The sequence below is a fragment of the Gopherus evgoodei genome, chromosome 16, assembly GCF_007399415.2.
Source record: "Gopherus evgoodei ecotype Sinaloan lineage chromosome 16, rGopEvg1_v1.p, whole genome shotgun sequence".
Classification (NCBI taxonomy): Eukaryota; Metazoa; Chordata; order Testudines; family Testudinidae; genus Gopherus; species Gopherus evgoodei.
This window is the reverse complement of record NC_044337.1, coordinates 24473327-24497884: the sequence shown is the minus strand read 5'-3', so window position 1 is coordinate 24497884 and position 24558 is coordinate 24473327. Positions and strand designations below refer to the sequence as shown.

Below are 24558 nucleotides of genomic sequence, written 5' to 3'. Positions count from 1 at the left end.
AGCCAGGCCTTCAATGTACTGAAGAGGCATTACAGCACTGCTTCAAGAAGAACCCTTAACTACTGGAAGATGGCTTCTTAATGAAGTACTTTTCAGGGTAAAGAAGCTGTGCAGGGATGAAAGAGTAACAGAGGTCAAATGAAAGGGTAGCATTTGAACTTGAGCTTTATAAATGGACCTCAACCTTCAGTGAAATTTGGTCTCCTGCTGTAGGTGTTACCCTCCCCTCACTTGATGCACAATGTTGTCAGAGATACTAGCCACAGAAGGTAGGAAAAGAAAAAAGCATGCACTTATCCTTGATAAAAAATTAGGGTTTATAAGTTAAGTATAATAGTCCTCTCTCCCCGTCCTCGAGGTCAGTTAGCTTCTTTACATGTTAACTACCTGATGCGTCAACACTAGAATACCATAGAACTAACCAGATAAGATGACTAGAAAGAAGTCCAGAGTTTTAATCAAAAATACTGCACCACAAATTAGTTCTCCAGTTGTTTCAGAGTTCTATAATACAATCCATATTTACAATGCAAAAGGAATAGATTAAAATCCACTGGCAGATGTTCATAAAAAGGATTATATATACACCCCAGGAGCTTCTAGAGAAGGAAAAGTACATTAATTGTTGATATATACACCATAGATTATTCTTGCTGCAATAGTTAAAGAAAATTCAACACAGGAAAACTCACTCAGGGCAAATTAAGGACCTTTAGGATCAAACTGAAGTTATGCTATTCAACAGATACTATAAGTTTCTCTAGCATACAGCTCACCTTGGTCCCTGATCCCCCTTAACCAGTTGAGGAGACTGCTTTCCTTCATGTTAAACAGCAACCCATAGCAGATTAAGGAACAACTCAAACCATCTTCTACATAAGTCTTTGGGCAGCATGCTGGCAGTCACTGGTGGACAAGAACAGTAGGATGGGCATCACCATACTGGAACTTATCTGCCCTAGATCCACTGTCAGCAAAAGACATTCGCAAGGGTCGCTGTTGCAATTGAGAATGTCTGAATTCCTTTGATATCTTATGGAAAGGTGCCATTCATCCTAAAGTAATTTTTAAAATCACAGTAAAATGAATGCTTTAGCTCTAAGCACACATGGGCATAGTCCTCATTACTCCATTTGGAGAGAGAAGAATAATGGATGAAAGTCTTTCCCTTAAGATTCATTAAATTTTCTAATATGAAAGCATATTACATTTGTATGTTATTTAAGTTAACTAGGGTAAAGGCAGCCCTTGAGCCCCTCCATTGAGAGTAATGCTGTAGATGAAACTAACACCATTGAAGGTGTTTACTTAGGTATAAGGCCAGAGCCTGTCTACTGAAAACCCATGTTGCTATTCTTCCCTAATAGAAGGGTAATGTGATTCATTCCACAAGATTTATAAAACTCCTTTTAACATTACTCCTATTAGCACAGGCCAACTCCTACACCCTCAGTTAAGGTCAAAATACTACAGTGACTATGAATGTCTTACCATAAAGAAACATTTGGTCTAGAATTCTCTTACGTAGATGTTGAATTTTCATTAAGATGTATTTGATATAAATACTGTTATTCAGCAATAGCCAAGAGCCTGCGTGCAACTTGCCTGTTTAAGTTCCATATTTTCTATGTAGTTTTTATAAACATTTCAGTTTTTTTAAACAAACCCAGACAAATTGCTGCTTCCAATTTTTAATGTAGTTTGTAGGTAGTCACTAAGGGCAAAATTCTACTCCAGCTCTGTATGGCAGATCAGGGCTTAGTCTGTCCTTTCTCTCCAGGGAAGTTCATAGTATTCAAGCCACAATCTGTTGCATACAAGCTGAATTCTGCCTTTACATTAAAAAGACTAACACATGCTCCAACTAAAGAATAGTAGGACAGGAAAAAGCTAATAAGCCCCTCAACCTTAAAATCAAAGCAAATTTAGTTGCAGGTAAATGTAAAGTCTGAAACAGATCCAGTCAATACTGCTTTAGAGGGAAGCAGATGTTATGTCTGCTGCTAGCAAACTTGTAAAGAAAAAAATCCAAAGGTATTATACTGACGTTCTTTGCCCTTTGTATCGCTAAGATTTTTTTTCCTTTCAATAAGGACTCTGGAACTCTTCTTTTAATTATGCTTACAATAAACTGAAATTAAACTTTAAAAAGTATTTAAAATGGTTTACTACCTCTCTTCCCAACACTAACAACCTATGATACAGACTACTACATTAGTTTAAAAGGCGACTGATTATTAGGTACTATAATTAAGACCATTTTAAATATTAATTTTTTCTTTAAGAAAAGTAAAAATCAGACAACTATAAAGTTGTGCTCTCTCTGAAAATTAAATAAATGTCATCTGTGCAGTTTTCATGACCGCAGGCCAGGATATGTGCACTGTAAAATTTACACAGTGATATGAACAAATGCTAACAAGTGAGGCAGTATAACAAGGCAAGACTTTGTTTTTGGTTATACCTCTTGTTCGTGGTCTCCAAAAAGCTTTTAGAACGGTCAGGAATTGAACACAGTACCACCAGCAAACACCCCTTCATTGCCACCTGTGCCCAATGGGAAAGGGAAGCTTTACAGGATGTACCTAGAGTTATGCAACTAGAGTATTTCATTACAACAGAAGCTGGGATCCCCCATCATGACAAATGTAAATGTCAAAATCCTGAACAGCCACCAATGTTTAGTGAAATTAATGTAACCCTTTGGTGCCAAGACACAGGATTTATGAGCATAAGGAGATAGCTGTTACACAGCTAACAGGCCATTGACACAGAGTCCCTGAATCCACCCCAGAGAGAAAATTTCAATTTGCAGTGAAGGATGCTGCTTGTACAGTATATCTTTGTAAACAATCAAAATTCTTGTACAAAATACTGCAATGACAGTGATTAAGACACACCTGAACTAGTGTGTGACGTGTCCTTTTCACAGAAAAAAAGAGGCTAGATGCTGATTGCCCATTTTCCAGTTCCCTTAAGACCATGCTGTCCTGGGATTCGAGATAGATGGCCGGATACTGCCTTTGGGAGATGGCTTTGACCCAAACCACGACATCTGGCATGGGAAAGCACACCACACATTAACCTAGACTCATCTTTTAAATCATGAGGATTTAACAAGGGACATCAGCCCATGCGCATCCCCATGATTTGATAAAAACAAGCATTTATACAACATAACAGAAAAGTATGTGTGTCCCACACACCGCATAACTAAGAATCAAATTGAAACTGATTTCACTTTTTTTCATAGTCTAAACAGCACATATTCCTTCTGCTTTCATAATCAGCTAAATTTATGTATAACAGGATTATTTGTTTAAATTATTTCAACTGAACGTTCCTTTAACTTCATACAGTTTAATTTGTAATCACAAAACCCTGATTAAAGTCAAATGTAAAATATCCACTGTGAAACAGCACCCCATATTATCCCTCCTGTATACTCATATCTAGTCAACATGGATAACTTAACTGTGTTGATCCAAGCAGGAAGAGACAATGAGAACAGTGGGCTTGGTTGGGGTAACACCACCTAGCCCTTTCCAAACATCCATTAGTAGAATCTCCCTTATGCCCCTCTGGGAGAATTCTCATTTTACATAATGGAAAACAAGCAGAAACAGGTTATGCAACTTCCATGGTCACACAGCAAATCCGTGGCAAAGGCAAGAGTAGAACACAAGAATTCTGACTCTGCTCCCTGCTCTGAACACTTAAGCACTTCCTCTGGGAGCCAGGATTAGAACTAAGGAGCTACTAGCTTCCTACCCGTTACTGAGTCCACTAGCCCCCACTGCTGCACTTAGTACTTTTCTGGTGCATGGGAAAGTTGTCCTGTACTTGCCTTTACTGTCTTATACATCGCTTCCAGCAACACTATAGAGAAGAATTTCATTGTGAGCAGAAATAGAGCAAGTATGAATCACAAATAACCAGGTAATGCTAACTGCAGCTTGCTGTGCCCTTGGATACTGCAGCCAGTGATCACTACCACATGAGAAAGAGCAGAGACTACAACAAACAAGAGATTAAAGAGCACAGATCATGGCAGTGGGTCATTATTAAATGAGATTCAGGCACAAAAACAGGAAGCTGATTGGGGCTCAGCTGATAGAAAATAAAAATGACAATTTCCAGCAAGAGGATAAAATGGCAAACTACTCAAAAGGTATGTTCCTGTTTAATCAATATGTAATTTATCTGCTCTAAGCATGTTTAAATGTTTGTAAACACACTGGTCTGCTAATTGCATGAAAACAGCAATTATCATTAGCTACAGAACCTAAAATTTGGGAAATATGTTGCGGGACATCTAGGAGAGGACACAAAAAACCCAAATCTTACCTTGTATTCCAATGTTTCTTTGAGCATATTTTCTTCCTCTTGTGAAAAGTTAAGTAACACAGACACAGCTTTAATTAGGTGGAATGCCTGAAATAAAAACAGATTTGTTGGCATTTTGCAAAACTCCCAGCTCTCCAGGTCCACTCTAGGATTATGGGGTAGCACTGAGGATCTGTGCAGGTCTGGTATGAAGCCTCTGTATCCTATCCCATTCACAGGTGTAGATTTTGTCAGCTCACTTCCTGTGTGTTTGGCAGGTAGCTTTTCTTGATTCTCCAGTCTCTCTTGTGGTTTGCATAGTTTGGGGGAAGCACTTAATTTACCTGGTTTATTTGAATGAAGAATGGATTTGGTTCCCGTGGTAACCCTGAGTAGTTCCTAGGATTAACCAGGCTGGTGTATAGGCAGGATAGAGACATACAAATATCCTAATGAATCTTTAGAGTTGAGCGTCTGTTCAAACTCTCTACTAATATTTTAAATGGATGAATCTTACCAGATCAGCAGGACACGAGGATGCAGCTGGTGCTTCAAACACTAAAGCAGTTAAACATAACACCGTGCAGTTGCAGATCTTTTCTAGCTCTTAATTAGAGTTGGAATTTGTGTTTATCAGTAAGCAGGAGTGAGTCAAACTTAGATATGAGAACACGTCTTTACCTCCGATTCTCGGCAGGACATGAACTTTAGTACAACATGTTTAAGGTATTCAAAGTTGATCTCCCGGGAGTCATTTAGATCAGAGTTGTTTGTGACAGTCATTGCAGCATTAGGCACTTCAGAATTTGGTTTCTCACGTACTTCAGGGATCTCATTGTCAGGCCTTATTTTCTGAAAAGGAAAAATCATTTTATACTTAGAAGTGGTATGAATTTAGTACTGGAGGAAGGTGTTATCCTGATAGCACTGGAGACTGAAGTCCTCTATCCACAGGACAGGTATAGCCAGGCAGGAACACTCGAGCAAAAGCTTCTCCCCACCTTACCCTGAAAGAGCCACTTGTAGGGAGAAGATGGTGATTGTCTCCATATCTATGAAATCCTTGGTCCGCCTACCCAGACTGCCAGCACAGAAGCTGCTAATGGTGTCTACATCACACAAACCACTTCTGGAACTAGACCTAAACCAAAAAGTGTTGCCTCTAACCTGAGCAGGATTTGCATTGGTGTTGTAGCGGGGATGGCTCTGTATCCCATTATCAACTCCAGAGCCATCCAATCCTAACAAAAGGACGTTAAAAACCTTTAAAGGTGGGTATGTTACAAAATTTAATAATGACTTCTTAGATGACTGCACCAAGTTGGTCTAATGCTGATTGAGACAGGGCTCACCATTTCATCCCCTCTATCCCTCCACCTAGGATTGCAGGGGAGAGTCTTTCCTAAAGATGGACACCACTAAGACTATGACATTGACCTGCAGAGGCAGCTAAATAGCAATTAAATCTCAATGCTTCCCTCTCCAAGGAGAAGCATCAGGGAATCCTCAGTCACCCTGGAGCCAGGTCTTCTGTAACTATCAAGCAAAAGAAAAAACTAAGATGTGCCCAAACCCTGTTCTGCCTCCTTTTATTCACTGTGAAGTGAGAGCCAGGAAGAGTCTATGGAGAAATAGATCATCTCTTGTTTTCTAGTGCAGGTTTCCAGAGATGAACAAAGATTACTGCAAAGTGCAGTGAACCAAACCTCAGCACTTACATCAGAGGAGCTGCAGTGACCTGGCCACACTAGCTCTGGCTGCTAGCTTGGATTTCCCCCAAGTGCAAAAGGAGATCAGGGCTGGCATAATTATTTACTTGTGCTGAAGTTACTGACTGACACGGTACTCACATCCTGACTAACACCACCTAGAGCATCTGTGGGATTAATGAATATTTATATCCCCAGACTGGGGATTCCTTTTGCTGAGCATTCTGTAAACATATATGAAGACAGTCCCTATCCCAAAGGATTTACAATCCAGATGGCAGCAAGTTTTTAAAAACTGGCAGCATGAGTACCTTGTCAACATCAGGGGGCTGGAAAGGCTAAAGACTTACCAGCTCTTTCTGCAGGGTCTTTTTGAGCTCTGCCATTCTCTGCTGTAACTGTTTTATCATCTACACACACAAGACAGATAAACTGATATTAACTTAACAACATGGAAGCTTCATATTTGAACATGCTCAGACCTACAAGTTTCAAATGAAAAAACCCCCACAATTAAAGTTTAGCTAATGGAGCAGACATTGAACAAAGTTAATGGCTCTGGAGAAGAGTGATCTGACAAGCCTGAATACTCTGCTCTTTCAGCCACACAGTGCAGCAGGAATGGGATGAGGAGACTATACTTTAATTCTTGATGCAGATTAATGTGACAACATTATAGAGATAAAATATGAGGTTAACAGAAAACAAAGGGAACATGGCTGCAACAAGGGGAAAGATACTGCATCAGATTCTGAATCTTTTCTGACACTGAAGCAAGATTTTCTGTTATTTATATGGCTCTATAAGACTGCAGAGAGCTAAGCTACAATGGATAACTGTGCATGCACAAGAATATATGGAGACAGGCCCTAGGCCTGAAACGATCCCCTTAAAGCCAGAGGGTCAATCCCCACTTTGAAGAGCCACTCTTCCGTAAGGCACACACTAAATGACATTTTCTTTAACCCCTTATTCTAATATAAGGTAACTTCTTCCCCCACATATCTTGTCCTTCCAGCACCATATTCTAGACCAATCTTTCCACGGAAGGCTCTGTATATCTTGTACAACGCCAAGCATATTGTCATCACTTAATAATGAGGCTTCTTAGAAGAAGTGGGTCTAAAGAAAGAAGGCAGAGCAGGTAACCATGGTGTGGGAAGCTGTTCCAGAGGTAGGAGGGGACAGGAAATCCTTGGATAGCAGTAGGATTTGCAGGAGGAGGGCAGGACATTAGTACCTAGGATCACATTTACCTGTAGTTTCATGCTTTTTTTGCAGGCCTGACAAATCAGGAATACAAGCCACATGAGCCAAATGGGGAAAAGCCATTTCCACCGTATTTCAGTTACCTTATTTTTCTCAGAAATTTGCTGCTCCAAGTCTCTATTGTCTTTCTGAAGTTGAAGGATGTCTCCAGCTGCCACCTCTCCGTTTTGTTCCATTTCACTGTCTTCTGGAGGATACAAGTGCTTATTAAAGGCTCTTGCTGCTTCTAATGCCAAAACCTTCAAAGGTAAAGAGCAAAGCAAATCTCAGAGACCACAACTTTGGCAGCCAGGTGCTACTGCCCAAAGATAAAGCTCCACTGTGTTTTTAAATGGTAAGTTTGGGCAGGACAATCTCATTTGTGAAACTACCCGAGACAGACACCCAAAGGGACACTCTAGCTGTCTAATGCTGCTTTTCATAGGACACTTAAAAAAACTGAAGGGGATTGGGTTCCTCTAGGCCAAGTGCACAGTGACAGACACAGACAGCTCTGGTGATGTTTCACGGCAGCAGGTGGGATGATGAGGTGACCAGTTCAAAGCCTGTCACATCCCATGGAGAGGTTTTGTTTGCTTTCAGGCACAGCAGGGTGAGCTAAAGTCTCGGCACATTGTGGCTTTCCTGACAATACTGGAGGAAGCTGCCCTGCAACTTCACTCACATTTCTCCTGCTCGCCAACAGTTGCTCTTGCTGCTCCTGCATCTTCAACCTCAAAGCACTGATCTGCTTTCCTGCTGTTTCTTCCCTCTCTGCTGCTTGGCTCTTGCATGCTTCTATGTCAGACTGCAACAGGTGCATTTGCAACATGAGAGCTTCATGACCTGGATCAGGACAGACATGGTTAGTGCCATTCCACAGAAGAAAACAGTAGCTTCTATTAATTCTCTGTAAACAGAGCGAGTTGAACAGAAGGCAAGTGGAAGAGCATCAGGCCTATTTCCCCTCTCCACTGATGCCGGAGGCAAATACAATGTGGACTGAACATCAATGCAAGCTGCCTCAGAGCTTTAACCAGGTGACTCCTAGTTCTTGTGTTGAGAAGGGGTAAATAACCCATCCTCACTCACTTTCTCCACACAAGCCATGATTTCATAGACCTCCCATATCCCCTACCCCTAGTCATCTCTTTACTAAGACAGTCCCAGTCTTTTTTAATCCCTCCTTGTATGGAAGCTATTTGGTACCCCAAGTCATTTCCAGATGCTCTTCTCTGCACCTTTTCCAATTATAAATGCTAGAGTGAAGCAACCCCTGAGCTACGGAGACTTTACCAAAGTGAAAGAGTTGGAGATGAGGAGATTCCTTTGGTCTAACCTTGACTGAGTTGGTTTTGCTGCTCCTCTTTTTTTAGAATCACATCAGTTTTTTCATTGATCAACTGGTCCTTTTCCTTTATCAGTAAGATCAGATCTGTAACCTTGAAGATGGACATAAGAAGGTAAAACAGGAACAGTTAATATGTAGAACCCACATATGCTAAAATCTTTCTCTGGCTTAGCCAAAGGGTTACAGAGTATCACCACCTCAATCAATGCTGGTCCCTCATTGAGAGAGGTAGGGTTTGAAAGAAGGACAAGAACTTCAATGAAAAAATACACTGCTTTGGGTGAACTCTACACTGGAATTGCAACTTCTGTCACGGCCAGCAGATGGCAGCTATGAAATAATTACCAATTTAAAACCATACAGGACAGCAGCTTAAAATGCTCTGCAGTGGGTGGACCTAGGAATCAGGATGATGAATACTGATCAGCACCATTGTGAGTTTACAGTGATTTCCTAGAACAAGGGTCAGGTTACTGGGCTGGCTCCTCAGCACTAAGAGAAGTAAGTTCAGTGGCTGCTTGAGATGTATCTTGGGATAAGTGGAGGAGTTTGCTGTTGACTGTAGCTGCTAGTGCCTCTTTGCCCCCAAATAAGATTTTAAGACACACACACTAGTTCCAGGCCACACAGAATGCGGGTTAGAGGTCTGGGAGTACAGATTAGTTTACACAGCTAATTACTACAATGCCTAGCAAAATAATACAACTAATGGCCAAAATTGATCGAAGTCACATTAGGACTGCTGAAGCCTTCTGACCATCACTTTTTCAGATGACAGAACAGGGCTCACTTTGGATTACAGCTAACAAAAAAGACTTGGTTTGGAAAGAACAGCTATGGATGTGCAATATATGCTGCTGTTCTTCAATCTCTATTTCAGCTACAGATACTCACCATCCAGGAAAGGAAAATGTAATGTAATCTGTGTACGCACACTTGGTTTATAATCCCATATGTCAACACAAACCCATTCAAAATCCTGTCTGTTTGCATTCCAGGACATAGGAATGTAACAAAAGTCACAGAAAGCATCACTTCCACCCAGAACCTAGGCATCCTATGTGACCCTGGAGACCATCTAACGGATTCCTCAAGAGTCAGATCTGCAACTCACCCCCAAGAGCAAAAACACCCTAAAGAGGTGGTACTGAAGGCTGGATTCAGTGAGACCTGCACTGCTGCTTGGCTGACAACACACACAGTTCCCAGCAACAAACAAGCATTGGCCCATGTTGTCCAGTAACACTTTTCTAGGCAAAATAACTTGGATTTGGCAGTGAGTCCTTGAATGCCAAGTTGTCAGCACAGATTTCTGGGGTTAATTTGGGACCACTTTCTAACAGCACAAACAAGACTGCGATCCAGTAGAAAAAAGAATGCAAGAAGTGTAGTGTGATGCTTATGGAAAATTGTCAAAATGATGGAGAACCTTAGCACTGGGCTCTCAGCTAGCCTGTAAGTCATGTGTTCCTATCAGTGGCACCTCACCCTCCCTCTCCTCTTCAACTGTTTATTACATCCACCTGCTGCATCCTGCCTTAATCTCTGATCCTGCAAACACACACATAGGCAAATACCTAACTTTGAGCACATGCACAGTTCTATTGACTTCAGTGGAACATCTCACATGGGTAAAGTTACACACCTGTGCAAGCATTAACAGGAAGGCCTTAGACTGGAAACTTTTTGGGGTGGAGACTCTTCCTGGATGTTTGGGGCCTAATCCTGATTTGGGCCCCTGGTTACTGGGATAATTACAAAATTGGGTTCCAGCCTGCTCTGTATGGATTAAAGCAATCCAAGGGTTCAAGCAATAAACGTACCTGCTGCTGTAATTCCTCCCTTTGTTTCCGAGTTTCTTCCAGTGCTTTGGCAATTTCAACACTGACTGTTTCTCTGCTGCTTAATTCTTTCTGCAAACCAGTGATAATTCAATAATTACTTAGAGGAGAAAATTCAGTATGAAGCTTTCACAGGAACAAGACTAAAAGCCAGTGGTTTTTCAACTCTAAGATCCACACCCATTAACAAATGGAATTTATAGGTCATTAGCAGATACAGTAATCTCATCCCTCAAATCAGACTTCTTGTTAAATCAATGCTCATTTAAGACTGGCAGAGAGCCCATTTCTTGGAACTTTTCACAAACCCAGGCAATTGCATTCAGCTTCCCTAAAATCTAACACTTTTTTGGTTTCTATTGAAGTAGTCAGTCAGTCTTCACTGCTCTTCCACTGAAGAATTGTTGCCACATCTCACTCCAGAGAGAGCTGCATTTCAGTGAAGGGTGAGTGATCCTCAAGCATTAGCTGTCATGGTTTGGGATTCTTTTTAAAATATATGTGGACAAGAGGATTGATACTGGTACCATTTTTGCACTGGCACTGTTGACAGGTGCATAGTTCTGGCATGCAAAGTCAAAGCTGTCCACCACATGAAAGGCTACAGACCTGCCACTTCCACTTTCTCTTTTCCCAATTTAAAAGACACTGACAAGGAAATGACTCCCTCCAGTGGCCAATTCTTCAATTCTACATCACACACGAGGGCTGATATTTAGAATGTTGAGAGCTTTCTATGAGATTATAATCTTAAAGGAGAGAAGGTTTAGGCTTTAAATGACTGAACAGTGTTTATTTAGTAGTCCTCTAATTTAGACAGCAGTAGCTGTTAAAGTACTGAAATGATGTATTGCTAATGATATTCTATGCTTTTATTGGTACTTTTCTTCCTCAGAGGATTTCAAAGCTATTCTTGACAGTATCCCTTTAAGTACTGGAATGTACTGTTTTTGCCAGTATTTAGTAAGACCTAAGCATTTTGTGTCAAGAAAGTACCAGCCATTTGTAATGAATCTTGAATGGTTTGTATTCTATGTAGGTATTTTAATTCCAAAGAGGAAGGTATATGGCAGTAATTAACCATGATCTGAACCTAATGGGCTTTAAGTATGGACAAAAGGGTACAGTTTGCCATTCGCTGTTTATCAAACTTAGTTCTTTACTTAAGCATAGTCATCAACACACAGTTACGCCCATACCTTTAGTCTTTCCAGTTCAGACTCTTGTTTCTTTAAAGAACTTTCATATTCTTGTCTGATTTCATTAAAATCTTCATTTTCCCGTTCCAACTGGCTCTGTAAAATGGAAATATCTTGTGTGCAAAGAACCAGTGTTTTAACATTTACAGTATAAGTAAACATCCACCCCCAAAGAGATGTTGATTTATGCATATTCAGTGCCTCTGAACATTGTTGCCTGGAGAAAGATCTTCACCCTCAACTTCAAACCACCACAATATGAACAGCTTTGAACATGCAGTTACATACAAATTTAGTATTTTCAGACAATACACAGAAGGGTTACAGGTGATGCCAGAGGCAGCATCTGGGGATTCAATATCCCTCTACAGTACAGTTTCTATACTTACTATCTTATGTTGGGAAGCTGTTTTATCAAACTCTCGAGCTGTTTCAAGGGCAGCTATTTGAGCCTCCAGCCTGCTAATCCGTTCTGCGCACTGATGCTTTACAGCTGAGATATGCTGTTGTAATTTGCTGCTCTCAACCTCTAGATCTGTTTGCTTCAGGAAAAAAACATTAATGTAAGTTAACACTATATTAACCCTATGGTTACTGGAGGGCAGAGTACATGGAGCTTGCAGCCAGAGTCAGGCATAACTTCATGCTGCTTATCCCCATCCTTATCGCCTAAGAATGGCAATGCTATGCTTTATTTCTGAGGCCATCTGGCGCCTACCCTCACATACAAATAAATTTACTCATCTCGGAGCCATTGTTGCAGTATTAGCAGGAAGAATTCTGACAACTGCAGCCTTATCAATAATGAAACAAAACTGGTTGTCATTGAAGATGGTGGAGATTGCTTTAGCATGAGTAGCCCGAGTGATTAGAGGATTCTCACCAGCTTTTGGATCTGTAGATCCCTCTCACCAATTTCTTCTCTGCTCCTCTCTAGTGCCCCATTAGCGAGCTGTAGTGCTTGTTCAAGTTCTTTCAGCTAAAACAGGAGAGTAAGTTACTCCCTTGTCCATAAAGATTGATATTGCTGGAGAGCAGCACACAAAATAGTAATATGGGGTAGGGAAGGAACTAGCAGGGGAGACTAAACACAGAAACCCTTAGACTACACCTTTCAGGGAAGGGCCTACCTGGCACATGCTGCTTTCTTTAAAATTCTTCAGAAACTCTTCTCTCTCACAGAGGAATCCCTGTGCTTCAGTTACTTTGCTGTTCAGTTTAGTGACCTAGAAACAGGAATCGAAATGTAAATAAATTAGATAAGGGAATAGGTCATACCATGGCCCCTGCCTCAAGCTCCCTCCAGTGACTGGCTGTGGCATGACAAGTACACCTGCCTCCATCTGTCCTTTATTCACCCCTGCAAAGGAATGTTGTCTCAAAATGACAAATTTGAACTCTTTTATTCATATAAAATGCAAGTCCACAGGTGCCTTGTAGTAAAAACAGTTCCTCTCAACCTCAAAAGTAAAACTTGGTTACAATAAAAGAGCTCTTCAATCCCAGTGAAAGGTCACTGGTTGCCAGGTCACCCACCCATTAACCACTCTGTCTGAACTCTGTTATCCCCATTCCAGGGCCCCAGTCTCCAAGAGTTTCAAGATGCATTTTTCTTCCATGAGTCTCTTCTTAGAGCCCAGAGTCAGCCCCTCGCTTGTGAGTCCTACCCCTGCTCAGGGGAACCTCCCTCCAGGACCAATCCCTTTTTCCTGGGCACTTTCCACAGCCCACCACAGTGCTCACTGCAGCGTTACACTCCCCAGGCTTCCTTGTCTGAGAGTCCTACCCTGGCTCCTTGGGGTCTCCCTCCAGAGTTAGCCCCTTGCTTCTGGGCCAGGCTCATGCTGACTACTCTGGTTCTTGCCCTCTTCCTAGGGGCCGCTGTACCAGCCTTCCTGAACTTTGGCACGGTTCCCCAGCTCCAGCCAGTCCTTCAACTGTTTTCCTCAGAACTCATCACCTGCAGCTCACAGTTACTGCACTCTTTCTGGTTCCCTGTAGCTCTTTCCTTCAGGCAACTCTCTGCTGCTCTCTCCTCTGTGGGAAGGAGGCTCTCACAGGCCCCTTCTCATCTTCCTTCAGGGACCCAGAAGGGTCTAGGGCCAGGTGCCATCTTTTAAGCAAAACTGGGGGGTGGGGGGGGGAGGAGGAGGAGGAAGAGGTTGTGTTCAACTGGCCAGTCACAGGTGCACTGGCCTCTTCCCTTTAAAAAGCCAGTGTCACCCTGTGACAGAAGGGTTAGTATGAAATCAGGCCTATATATGCCACACACAATCTCTAGGTAAAATATACACACTGCTAAAGTGGGTCTGGTGAGCTAAGGTTTCCTTTCAAAGCTCAATGTTATAGTCAGTGTCAAATCTTCCGAAAAGAAAAAAAAAGACTGAAAGATTGGCAATTTGTATTGGGTTTTAAATAAAATTCTTTGGATGCTAAAAGACACTTAGTCCATCCAGATGGCCAAAAGTGCCAACCCCACTGAGGGCATTGATGAAGGAGGAGGAAATACCTGGGTTTCCAGTAGGTTCACAGTCTCAGCATGATTGGTTCTAGCTGTCAATAGCTGCTGTCTGGTGTCATCCAGTTTCTGCTCCAGAGCAGTTTTCTGAAGATTAACACATCACCACAGATCATACAGGGGGACTCAGAAGTTTAATCTCTAAAAACTGCTTTTATGGTGAAGGCATGATGGCCAGAATCCAAACAGCAGTTATTAGGACTTGTAACACACCTTTGCACCTAGGGGCTGACACTGAGTGAAGCTATTGACCACTACTGCACAGCATTTATACTGAAAATGGGAGATGTGGAGATGCTTGACTGAAGTCCAAGCTGAGGATGTAATCAGCATGTGAGACCAACTTCAGGGAGTCAGAAAAACTACAATGTTGCAACAGAAATAGCTCCTCTACTGTCCTTTAGAGCCACGCTGCTGGGACGTTACAGAACACACATACAAAGGGTAAAATATTTACTAGCTGTAGCATTTACTCTCTAAGGGTACGTCTACACTATGAGATTATTCCGATTTTACATAAATCGGTTTTGTAAAACAGATTGTATAAAGTCGAGTGCACACGGCCACACTAAGCACATTAATTCGGCGGTGTGCGTCCATGGTCTGAGGCTAGCGTCGATTTCCGGAGCGTTGCACTGTGGGTAGCTATTCCGTAGCTATCCCATAGTTCCTGCAGTCTCCCCCGCCCCTTGGAATTCTGGGTTGAGATCCCAGTGCCTGATGGGGCAAAAATCATTGTTGCGGGTGGTTCTGGGTAAATGTCGTCAGTCTTTCCTTCCTCCGGGAAAGCAAAGGCAGACAATCATTTTGCGCCCTTTTCCCCTGTATTGCCCTGGCAGACGCCATAGCACAGCAACCATTGAGCCCGTTCAGCTTTTTTTTTTTTTTATACTGTCACCGTATGTGTACTGGATGCCGCTGACAGAGGCGATACTGCAACACTACACAGCAGCATTCATTTGCCTTTGCATGACAGCAGAGACGGTTACCAGTCGTTCTGTACTGTCTGCTGCACCTTTGTAAACTGGCAATGAGATGGCGGTTATCTGTCGTTCCGTACCGTCTGCTGCTGTCATGGGTGCTCCTGGCTGAGGTTGGCCAGAGGCGCAAAGACAAAAATGGGAAGGACTCCCGAGTCAATTCCTCCTTTATGGTATCTAAAAATAGAGTCAGTCCTGCCTAGAATATGGGGCAAGCATACTAGAGAACCAGTTTATCAGAGAGCACAGCCACTCCGTGTCAGAACCCACAGAAATGATGAGCCATTTTAGAGGGTGCCCCTGCAACAACCCCATCCGTTGCTTCCCTCCTCCTCAAACCTTCCTGGGCTACCGTGGCAGTGTCCCCACCATTTGTGTGATGAAGTAATAAAGAATGCAGGAATAAGAAACACTGACTTGTTAGTGAGATAAAATGAGGGGAAGGCAGCCTCCAGCTGCTATGATAGTCCAGGCAGGACAGAATCTTTTCTTTAGACATGAAAAGGGGGGGGCTGATGGAGCTCAGCCCCTAGTTGCTATGATGAGGGCAGTTACCAGCCGTTCTGTACCATCTACTGGGAATGACCGGGAATCATTCCTATTTTTACCCAGGTGCCCCCAGCCGGCCTCACCTGAGGCCAGCCAGGAGCACTCACGGGCTCATGATCAGGACGGCTATCAGTCCTACTGCACCGGACCATCTGCCACCAGGGAGGGGAGGAGAGAGGATGCTACTGTTTACTGCTGCAGCACCGTGTCTACCAGCAGCATGCAGTATACATAGGGTGACACACAAAAAAGTCAAGAAACGATTTTTCCCCCTTTTCTATCACAGAGGGGGAGGGGTGGTAAATTGATGAGATAGACCCTGAACCACACCGGACAATGTGTTTGACCCTACAGGCATTGGGAGCTCAGCCAAGAATGCAAATGATTTTCGGAGACTGTGGGATAGCTGGAGTTCTTGGTACCCCCTCCCTCCCTCCATGAGCGTCCATTTGATTCTTTGGCTTTCCGTTACGCATGTCACGCAGCACTGTGCTGTGGACTCTGTATCATAGCCTGGAGATTTTCTTCAAATGCTTTGCCATTTTGTCTTCTGTAACGGAGCTCTGATAGAACAGATTTGTCTCCCCATACAGCGATCAGATCCAGTATCTCCTGTACAGACCATGCTGGAGCTCTTTTTGGATTTGGGACTGCATGGCCACCTGTGCTGCTCAAAGCTCCATGCTGGATAAACAGGAAATGAAATTCAAAAGTTCGCAGGGCTTTTCCTGTCTAACTGGCCACTGCATCAGAGTTCAGATTGCTGTCCAGAGCGGTTACAGTGGAGCACTGTGGGATACCACCCGGAGGCCAATACCGTTGATTTGCAGCCACACTAACCCTAATCCGATAGGGTAATACCAATTTTAGCGCTACTCCTCTCGTTGGGGAGGAGTACAGAAACCGATTTAAAGAGCCCTTTATATCGATATAAAGGGCCTCGTAGTGTGGACGGGTACAGCGTTAAATTGGTTTAACGCTGCTAAAATCGGTTTAAACATGTAGTGTAGACCAGGCCTAAGAGGACATTGTGCTGCCTCTATAAGTAGCTTTCAAACTGGACTTGGATTTATTTAAGCTAGGTTCGTTTACTAGCTGCACCAGGCTAGGGTGCTGGGCACTGCAGGTGAGGGCTCCCAGGGAAAAGCAGGTGTCCCTGTCCTAGGCTGGGGAAACCTGCCTTTGTTCAGAAACAATATGGTATATCAGTGCTGCGGAACAGGGTCAGGAAGTAACGGAGATACTGGCCATGCACAGTTCCCCTCTGAGTTCTCAACTTACAGCTATTTCTCACCAGTGCTTGGCCTTAGCTCAGTGGATTCAATGAATGGTTTGGACTTTGCTTAAGAGTGCCCATGTGCTTTGCAAGCCCTTTTAGCAACCAGAGCACAGAAGAGGAGTATACATTAGTGTTAACTCTTTGGTTACTGGTATTAAGGCTTGCAACTTCTGTGTGCTACCCTCACTAAAGACATGATCTTGAACACACGTGAGCAGGTCTAAGATTCCATCCAGCAGGAGCAGAGCGCAAACACACACCGCAGGAACAGAGGCATATGCAGGATATTAGATATTGGTTCCATTGCATGACAGATACAGTAACAGCCAGACAGTTCTCAAGGGATTTAAAGCCATCTAAAAATGTTACCTCCTTGAGTAGCTCCCACACATGTTCATCTCCTGAAAAATTCCCTTCTAGTCTCTTTTCTAGGGAAGACACTTTTTCCTGCAGATGTTCAATGAGTTTATTTTTCTCATCAACTTCAACACTCATCTGTTGGAACAAAAAGCCAGTGTCATGTTTATAGCCTAGCTCTTATTACATAGTGATTTCACTTGCGGGGGAACCCACCCACACCCTCAAACACACATCAAAAAGAAATTCTCTTTAATGAAAGCCATTCTATGTTATCTTAGGCTATGCCTATGATGGGAGTGGGGTGGGGAAAGAAGGAAAGACCCACAGCAGTGAGTTTCAGAGTCCACATCAACCAGCTTAAGCACATGGGGCTCATGCTACAGGTCTACAAATAATAGTGTAGACATTGAGACTTTGGCTCTAAAACCCAGCAAGGGGGTAGGTCTCAGAACCTATGCTCAAGCCTGAGCCTAAACATCTACACTGGAATTTCAGCCCCATAACATGAGCCCAAGTGAGTTAACCCAGACTCTAAGACTTGCTCCCATGGGTCTTTTTTTTTTGGCAGTGCAGACAGATCCAAACAACATTAAATATATACAAATTCAACTGAAGCAAGCTAGCTAGCTAGATAGATAGATAGATAATTCCCTTTTTCAGGGGTTGTGCTGCATTTCTGAAGCTTCACTGAATCCACCCATTCATTTAATACTGGCCTATGTAATTTGTATTTTAATTAATTTATTAGGCCTATATAAAAGTTACTGTCTCCAATAAAGCATAAAATAGAGACTGTATTTTAATATCTTGGAGCTGGGACTTCTACAGGAAGAGTTTGAAATAAAAATGTAATCTGGAAGAGAAAGGTCATTTTAACTATTGCAATTCTACCAATCCATGTTATTTGCTCAGTCCATTCAGCCTTTCCAGTAGAGGTCTGCAATTTTACTACTTCCCATCTGGAAACATTATGCAGTATGGACCCATAATTAACTTACTGAGTTGTATGCCCAACAGAAGCTAGACTTTCTTGTGATGACTTCTGGATGTCTTTGGTACTAATACTTTGGATTTAGTATGACTATTGCCAGAGACTTCTCTGATACCTAATTTCATTACACAATTCCCTTCCCACAGTGCTTCCCCAATTCGCTAACATATTGTCCACAGACAGCAAAGCTCCATTATCCAAGCTTCTTGAATTTACTCACAAGATTGCCAGTTGGGGTATCATGGCTGGCAATTCTCACACATTTACCTCACCTTCCAGGCATTTACAACTCTCCTGGTGATAGTCCTAAATAGGGCTGAAACTTGCTATAAAAGTACTTACAAAAAAATTAAGTCTTGCTCCAAGATTACGTTTACTATCTTTGGGTGTTTTTACCTGCCAGTAGCAGGTCACATACCTGCTTCATATTCAAGTGAGGAAGTTAATATAAAAATCTCTGCTTAACAATTCAGAAGCCATGTTGCAACTGCATTCATTGCCTTTCAGACTGATTAAATACAAACAATCATCTCAGGTATAGGAGCTTGAGAACACTAAAACCTAACCAACTTCTGAGTACCCTCAGATCACACACATAAGAACATAAGAACAGCCATACTGGGTAGATCAGAAGTCCCCACACTTTCACCTTTAGCTTGTGTTGTTCATATTCCAGTTTGAGAGATTCATGCTCCATCTGTAAAGCTTCCATCTCTTCTCACAACCAGAGGAAGCCACTTGAGCCTACCAGCATATAAGAAAATGTTTTTTGATTCAAGACTCAGTTTTTAGGAGGAGAATGCAAACAAAACATTTCAATGAAGGTCCAGTTTGAACTGTCGCATGAACTGACAGAAAGAAAGGTATCAGATACCAATTATCTCAACTTACGTTTTGCAAGTCCGCCGAAAGATGCTGAATGAAGGTTTGTAGCTCCTGTCCTATCTGCTCCAGGGCAGTGATCTTATTTTCTGCATTCGCCTCAGCTGCCACTAGTTCATCCCTTTGCAGAAAGAAAACAGTACTCAATGTGCCAGCAGAATTGTATCTGCCAAGGGAAGGAGGACAGACTAAGAAACCTATGATTTCTTCTAATCTTAAAAAACAGCCATTTTGGCCTGGCACTAATCATCCATAGGAGCTTACAAGTTAGTCACTGCATACTCCAGCACTCGTAACCAGGTGGAGGAGTGGAAGTGACTGAGCACAGAGAACTCTTCTAAGTGATCTGGGTTGCATACAAACAAACCGTTCCAATTTAACTGTAAAAGGGTAATTTTAGTAAATCGTGTACTCCCTGTCACATGCTAGTATGTAAGTACTGACTAAGCATCGAGCCTACTGCCCATGCGGGCCTCTTTAAGGGGGAGCTAGAGCCAAGTGGGAAATGAATCAGAATATCTAGATATTGCTGACAGACTCCTTTACCCCACCACGTACACACCTCTGTGCTTCCAGCTCCGAGTGCTGCTGCCGCAACTCTTCCACTTCATTGCTCAGAACCAATGGCAAGTTGCTTGTGACCTGCAGCTCTTTCTTCGCATGGGTTAGCTCCTGACGGCATGCCTCTAGCTCCTGTTCTGCTCTGCTTAGAGACTCTTCCTTTTTCAAAAGCTGAACATTAGAACATTATCTTTGACAAAGATGAACTGATACAATTAATAAAGGCTTCTGAAGGAGGGGTCATGCTGCCTTTATCAAAGTTATAAGCTAAATTAGATTAAATTTTATACAGCGAAGGCTGAAAATTCAGTGTCAACTGGGAGTTTACATGATACTGCATGCAGACACGCACAGTAAAAACTCCAGTCTTCAGTGAATTAACATATACAGTAAAGCCTCGAGTTATGAAGTGACCAGTCAACCACAATCCTCATTTGGAGCAGGTAACATACAATCAGGCAGCAGCAGAGACCAAAACCAAAAAGCAGATGCAATACAGAACTGTGTTAAAGGTAAAACGCTAAATATAAAAGGGGAAAAAAAAAAAATGACAAGGTAAAAAAATCTCTGTGCTTGTTTCATTTAAATTAAGGTGGTTAAAGCAGCATTTTTCTTCTGCATAGTAAAGTTTCAAAGCTGTAGTAATTAATGTTTAGCTGTAAATTTTTGAATAGGGCTGTTTAACAATTGCACTGTTAAACAGAATACCAATTGAAATTCATTAAATATATTTGAAAATGTAGAAAAACATCCAAAATATCTATTTCAATTACACAGAATACAAAATGTACAGTATTATATTTTTCATTACAAATATTTGCACTGTAAAAATGATAAAATAAATACTATTTTTCAGTTCACCTCATACAAGTACGGGTAGTGCTATCTCTGTCATGAAGTGCAACTTACAATGCAGATATTTTGTTTGTTACGTAACTGCACTCAAAAAAACAAACATGCAAAACTTCAGAGCCTACAAGTCCACTCAGTCTACTTCTTGTTCTGCCAACCGCTTAGACAGACACTTACAGGAAATACATTTGCAGGCGATAATGCTGCCTGCTTCTGTTACATGTCACCTGAAAGCGAGAACAGGCATTTGCATTGCACTGTTGTAGCCCACATTGCAAAATATTTACATGCCAGATGCTCTAAAGATTCATATGCCTCTTCATGTTTCAGCCACCATTCCAGAGGACATGCCTCCTTGCTGATGACGCTTGTTAAAAATAATGCATTAATTAAATTTGTGACTGAACTCGTTGGGGGGAGAACTGTATGTCTTCTGCTCCGTTTTACCTGCATTCTGCTATATATATTTCATGTTATAGCTGTCTCAGATGATGACCCAGCACGTTTGTTTTAAGAACACTTTCATCACTGTAAATTTGACAAAATGCAAAGAAAGTACCAATGTGAAATTTCTAAAGATAGCTACTGCACTTAACCTAAGGTTTAAGAATCTGAAGTGTCTTCCAAAATTTGAGAGGGACCAGGTGTGAAGCATGCTTTTAGAAGTCTTAAAAGAACAACACTCTGATGCTGAAACTACAGAACCCAAACCGCCAAAAAAAGAAAATCAACCTTCGGCTGGTGGTATCTGACTCAGATAATGCAAATCAACATGTGTTGGTCCACACTGCTTTGCACTGTTATCAAGCAGAACTCATCATCCGTATGGATGCATGTCCTCTGGAATGGTGGATGAAGCATGAAGGGACATATGAATCTTTAGCACAGCTGGCATGTAAATATCTTGCGAAGCTCGCTACAACAGTGCCATGTGAATGCCTGTTCTCATTTTCAGGTGAAATTATAAACAAGAAGCAGGCAGCGTTATCTTCTGCAAATGTAAACAAACTTGTTTGTCCGAGTGATAGGCTGAACAAGAAGTAGGACTGACTGGACTTGTAGGTTCTAAAGTTTTACATTGTTTTGTTTTTGAATGCAGTTATGTAACAAAACAAAATATCTACATTTGTAAGTTGCACTTTCATGATAAAGAAACTGCACTACAGTACTTGTATGAGATGAATTGAAAAATACTATTTTTTTTTTACAGTGCAAATATCTGTAATCAAAAATAAAGTGAGCACTGTGCACTTTGTATTCTGTGTTGTAATTGAAATCAATATATTTGAAAATGCAGAAAAGATCCAAAAATATTTCTATAAATGGTATACTGTTATTGTTTAACAGTGCAACTGATTGCGGGATTAACCTTGTTGAGCGCTCTCCTGCCGACAAAGCTGCTGCTGCTGCTGCTCGTTGGGGGTGAAGTTTTTTTTGGTCAGCGGGAGAGCTCTCTCCTGCTGACAAACAGCAGCTACACTGCGCACCCTTCAGTGGCATGGCTGTAGCAGCACAGTGGTGTCGCTAAAAGGTGGGCAGTGCAGACAAAGCCTTAATGTCGAGCCACCAAGTAGTATATATTCGAGGACTAAACAGAAGAGAGACTACAAAATAATCTCACCATGTGTTTGACTTTGGCCAGTTCCTGCTGTTGAAAGCCCTCCAGTTCATCAATTTCATCTCTCTTTTGGAAAAGATTCAAACTCTGCTCCCTCATTTCTTGTAACTGAGCCAAAAGCATCTCTTTTTCCTGTTAAACAACCACCAAAATTAAACAAGGATTCCAAAATGTCTGTCACTCAATTTCAGGTCAGCAATGTATTAAATTAAGCTTCTTGGGAACATAATATTATTTTATGTTTATAACTGCAAATCACCATGCACTCTTATGGTGCTATATAAATAACAGACTTCTTACTGAGACGCATGCATTCTGAAAATGTGTGTAAGCAACACAGCTGGCATTATTAAACTTTGGAAACTTTCAGGACTGTGCTGTGAACAAGACAAAAATAACTTTCATTTAAGAAGAAATTATATAGGAAGTTCTTTACACTCACCATTTAAGCATGCCATGATAGAAAATTAATACTTGAAACACTTGACAGCAAATCTAAACATCTGTTTAATGCTTCTACGCTAAAAGATGCCTGGAGCAGAGACTTAGTTGGACAGCTGGAACAACTACAGCAAGAATGAAATCCTTTATAAAAAAATTACTGAAGTGGAACTAATTTCTGCTATGATGCGGACAACATAAGACTGAAGTCAACATATGCCTGTTTTTGGACAATAACTTCACAATACAGCCACGGCTGCACTCATAGCTACAGCTCTTTTGGCAAAAACTGCTCTTTTTATAACCAAGATACTCTCTGGTAGCAAAGTGCTTCATGTCAAATCCCAGTGGGGCAGGTGACCTAAACAGGCATTGCCATTACACTTATTTCATTTGCAGGCATCTGTGGTTGTTAGCCAATAGGATTTTTCTCCAGCCAGATGTAAATTCCCTTATGCTAAAAAAGCTCTGATCTATAGTTATTACAGTGCTCACCAGCTACTTTGATGACAAGGCTAGAAAGGCTCTTAACAAATCTCACCAAATCAATGCTACACAGAAAATAAGGGAAACAGTACTAAAGCTCATCCTGCAGCACTCTGTTCTCCCTCAAACCACAGAGGGAGAAGAGATTAAATCATTTCCTGGCACGCAGTGTGATTTTGGAGTACCTGACTCCCAACCTCGGGATCAGACCCCAGAGCTCTCTCACTAGCTCTGAAAGGAATAGCTGCGAGACCTTAAGCACTCACATCTGTATCTCTCAGCTGCCCCCTGTGTAAAATAGGGATCATAATACCTCAGCAGTATTGCAAGGGATTCATTTACTAATACTTGAAAGCATAAAGCAAGACATATAAGTGCTATCTCAATACTCCGCTACTAAGACACGAGAAATCTGGGTAAAGGCTGAGCTTTTACATCTATGCTGGCTGGCGTGTCAATCTCTCATCTCTTGCATCTGAAGTCTGATTTATTTCCTTTTCCAAAACTAGTTCCAGTTTAATTTCTAGGGTGATGAAGTGGAAAATGAAACATGAATATCAGGTCTCAGCCAGAGAACAAGGAATCAGATACTCTGGATAATTACATTTTCTATATAAATTTTTCTTTGCCAAGTCCCAGTATGTGCATAGGCCTATATTTAGCAGAGAGATATCAAAGGAGACTTGCCTTTTCAAGATGAACCAACTTTTCCCTCCATTCCTGCAAAAGGGAGGAGAGGAGGACAGAAAAAAAAAGAGAGGGCAAATAAAAATCTAAGCACCAACTTTGAAATGCAACAATAAATGTGACTGAAGGTATTAAATTAGGATAATTGTTATCAAATGGAATGAGTAAAAGTAACCAAAGAGGATTTTAATATACCAGTAAAGCCTATGACAGGTTCATTTATGACATCATAGCATATCTGCCCTGTGCAAACAAAAATGCATCATCTACAGCAGTGATTTTCAATGAATTTACCATTTTGGGCTGCATATGCAGCTCTCTCTCTGTCATATGGGCCACGTTCACACAGTATTTATGCTACCTGTATGGCCCTGAGAATGTCACATAGGCTGCAGCTGTGTGCTGATTGGGCTGCAAGCAGCCCACCAGTTGAGAACAACTGATCTACAGACATTTACAACAGGGTTGTACCTAGACAGCAAATGTGAATTTGAGTTCACATTACAGACTTTCATGAGCTCTTTTAAAGTAAAAAGGGCGAGCTATGCATGTTGTCTCAGAATGAACTGTCAGCAACACTGACCATTGCACCTTATCCCTCTTCCTTTCCCTCCACCCAGATAAGAATAAATCAAGGCAAACAAACGCTGCATCTCAGCAGTGATTCTCTAGTACTACAA

At 41.8% G+C, this 24558-nt stretch overlaps 1 protein-coding gene across 1 annotated transcript in view; it reads right to left on the bottom strand.

The window, feature by feature from the left end:
• Positions 1–431: 431 nt before the first annotated feature.
• The window catches only part of GOLGA1 (golgin A1), a 31356-nt gene continuing 7229 nt past the window's right edge, over positions 432–24558 (bottom strand). The window contains 20 exon segments of the mRNA XM_030535366.1: positions 432–3055; positions 4348–4434; positions 5008–5178; positions 6386–6445; positions 7388–7543; positions 7969–8129; positions 8623–8725; positions 10458–10547; positions 11675–11770; positions 12064–12216; positions 12558–12653; positions 12805–12900; positions 14184–14279; positions 17370–17495; positions 19001–19062; positions 19065–19095; positions 19243–19354; positions 19796–19965; positions 22268–22396; positions 23879–23911. Of these exon segments, the coding sequence (XP_030391226.1) occupies positions 2975–3055; positions 4348–4434; positions 5008–5178; positions 6386–6445; positions 7388–7543; positions 7969–8129; positions 8623–8725; positions 10458–10547; positions 11675–11770; positions 12064–12216; positions 12558–12653; positions 12805–12900; positions 14184–14279; positions 17370–17495; positions 19001–19062; positions 19065–19095; positions 19243–19354; positions 19796–19965; positions 22268–22396; positions 23879–23911 (2109 nt within the window). The 3' untranslated portion in view covers positions 432–2974.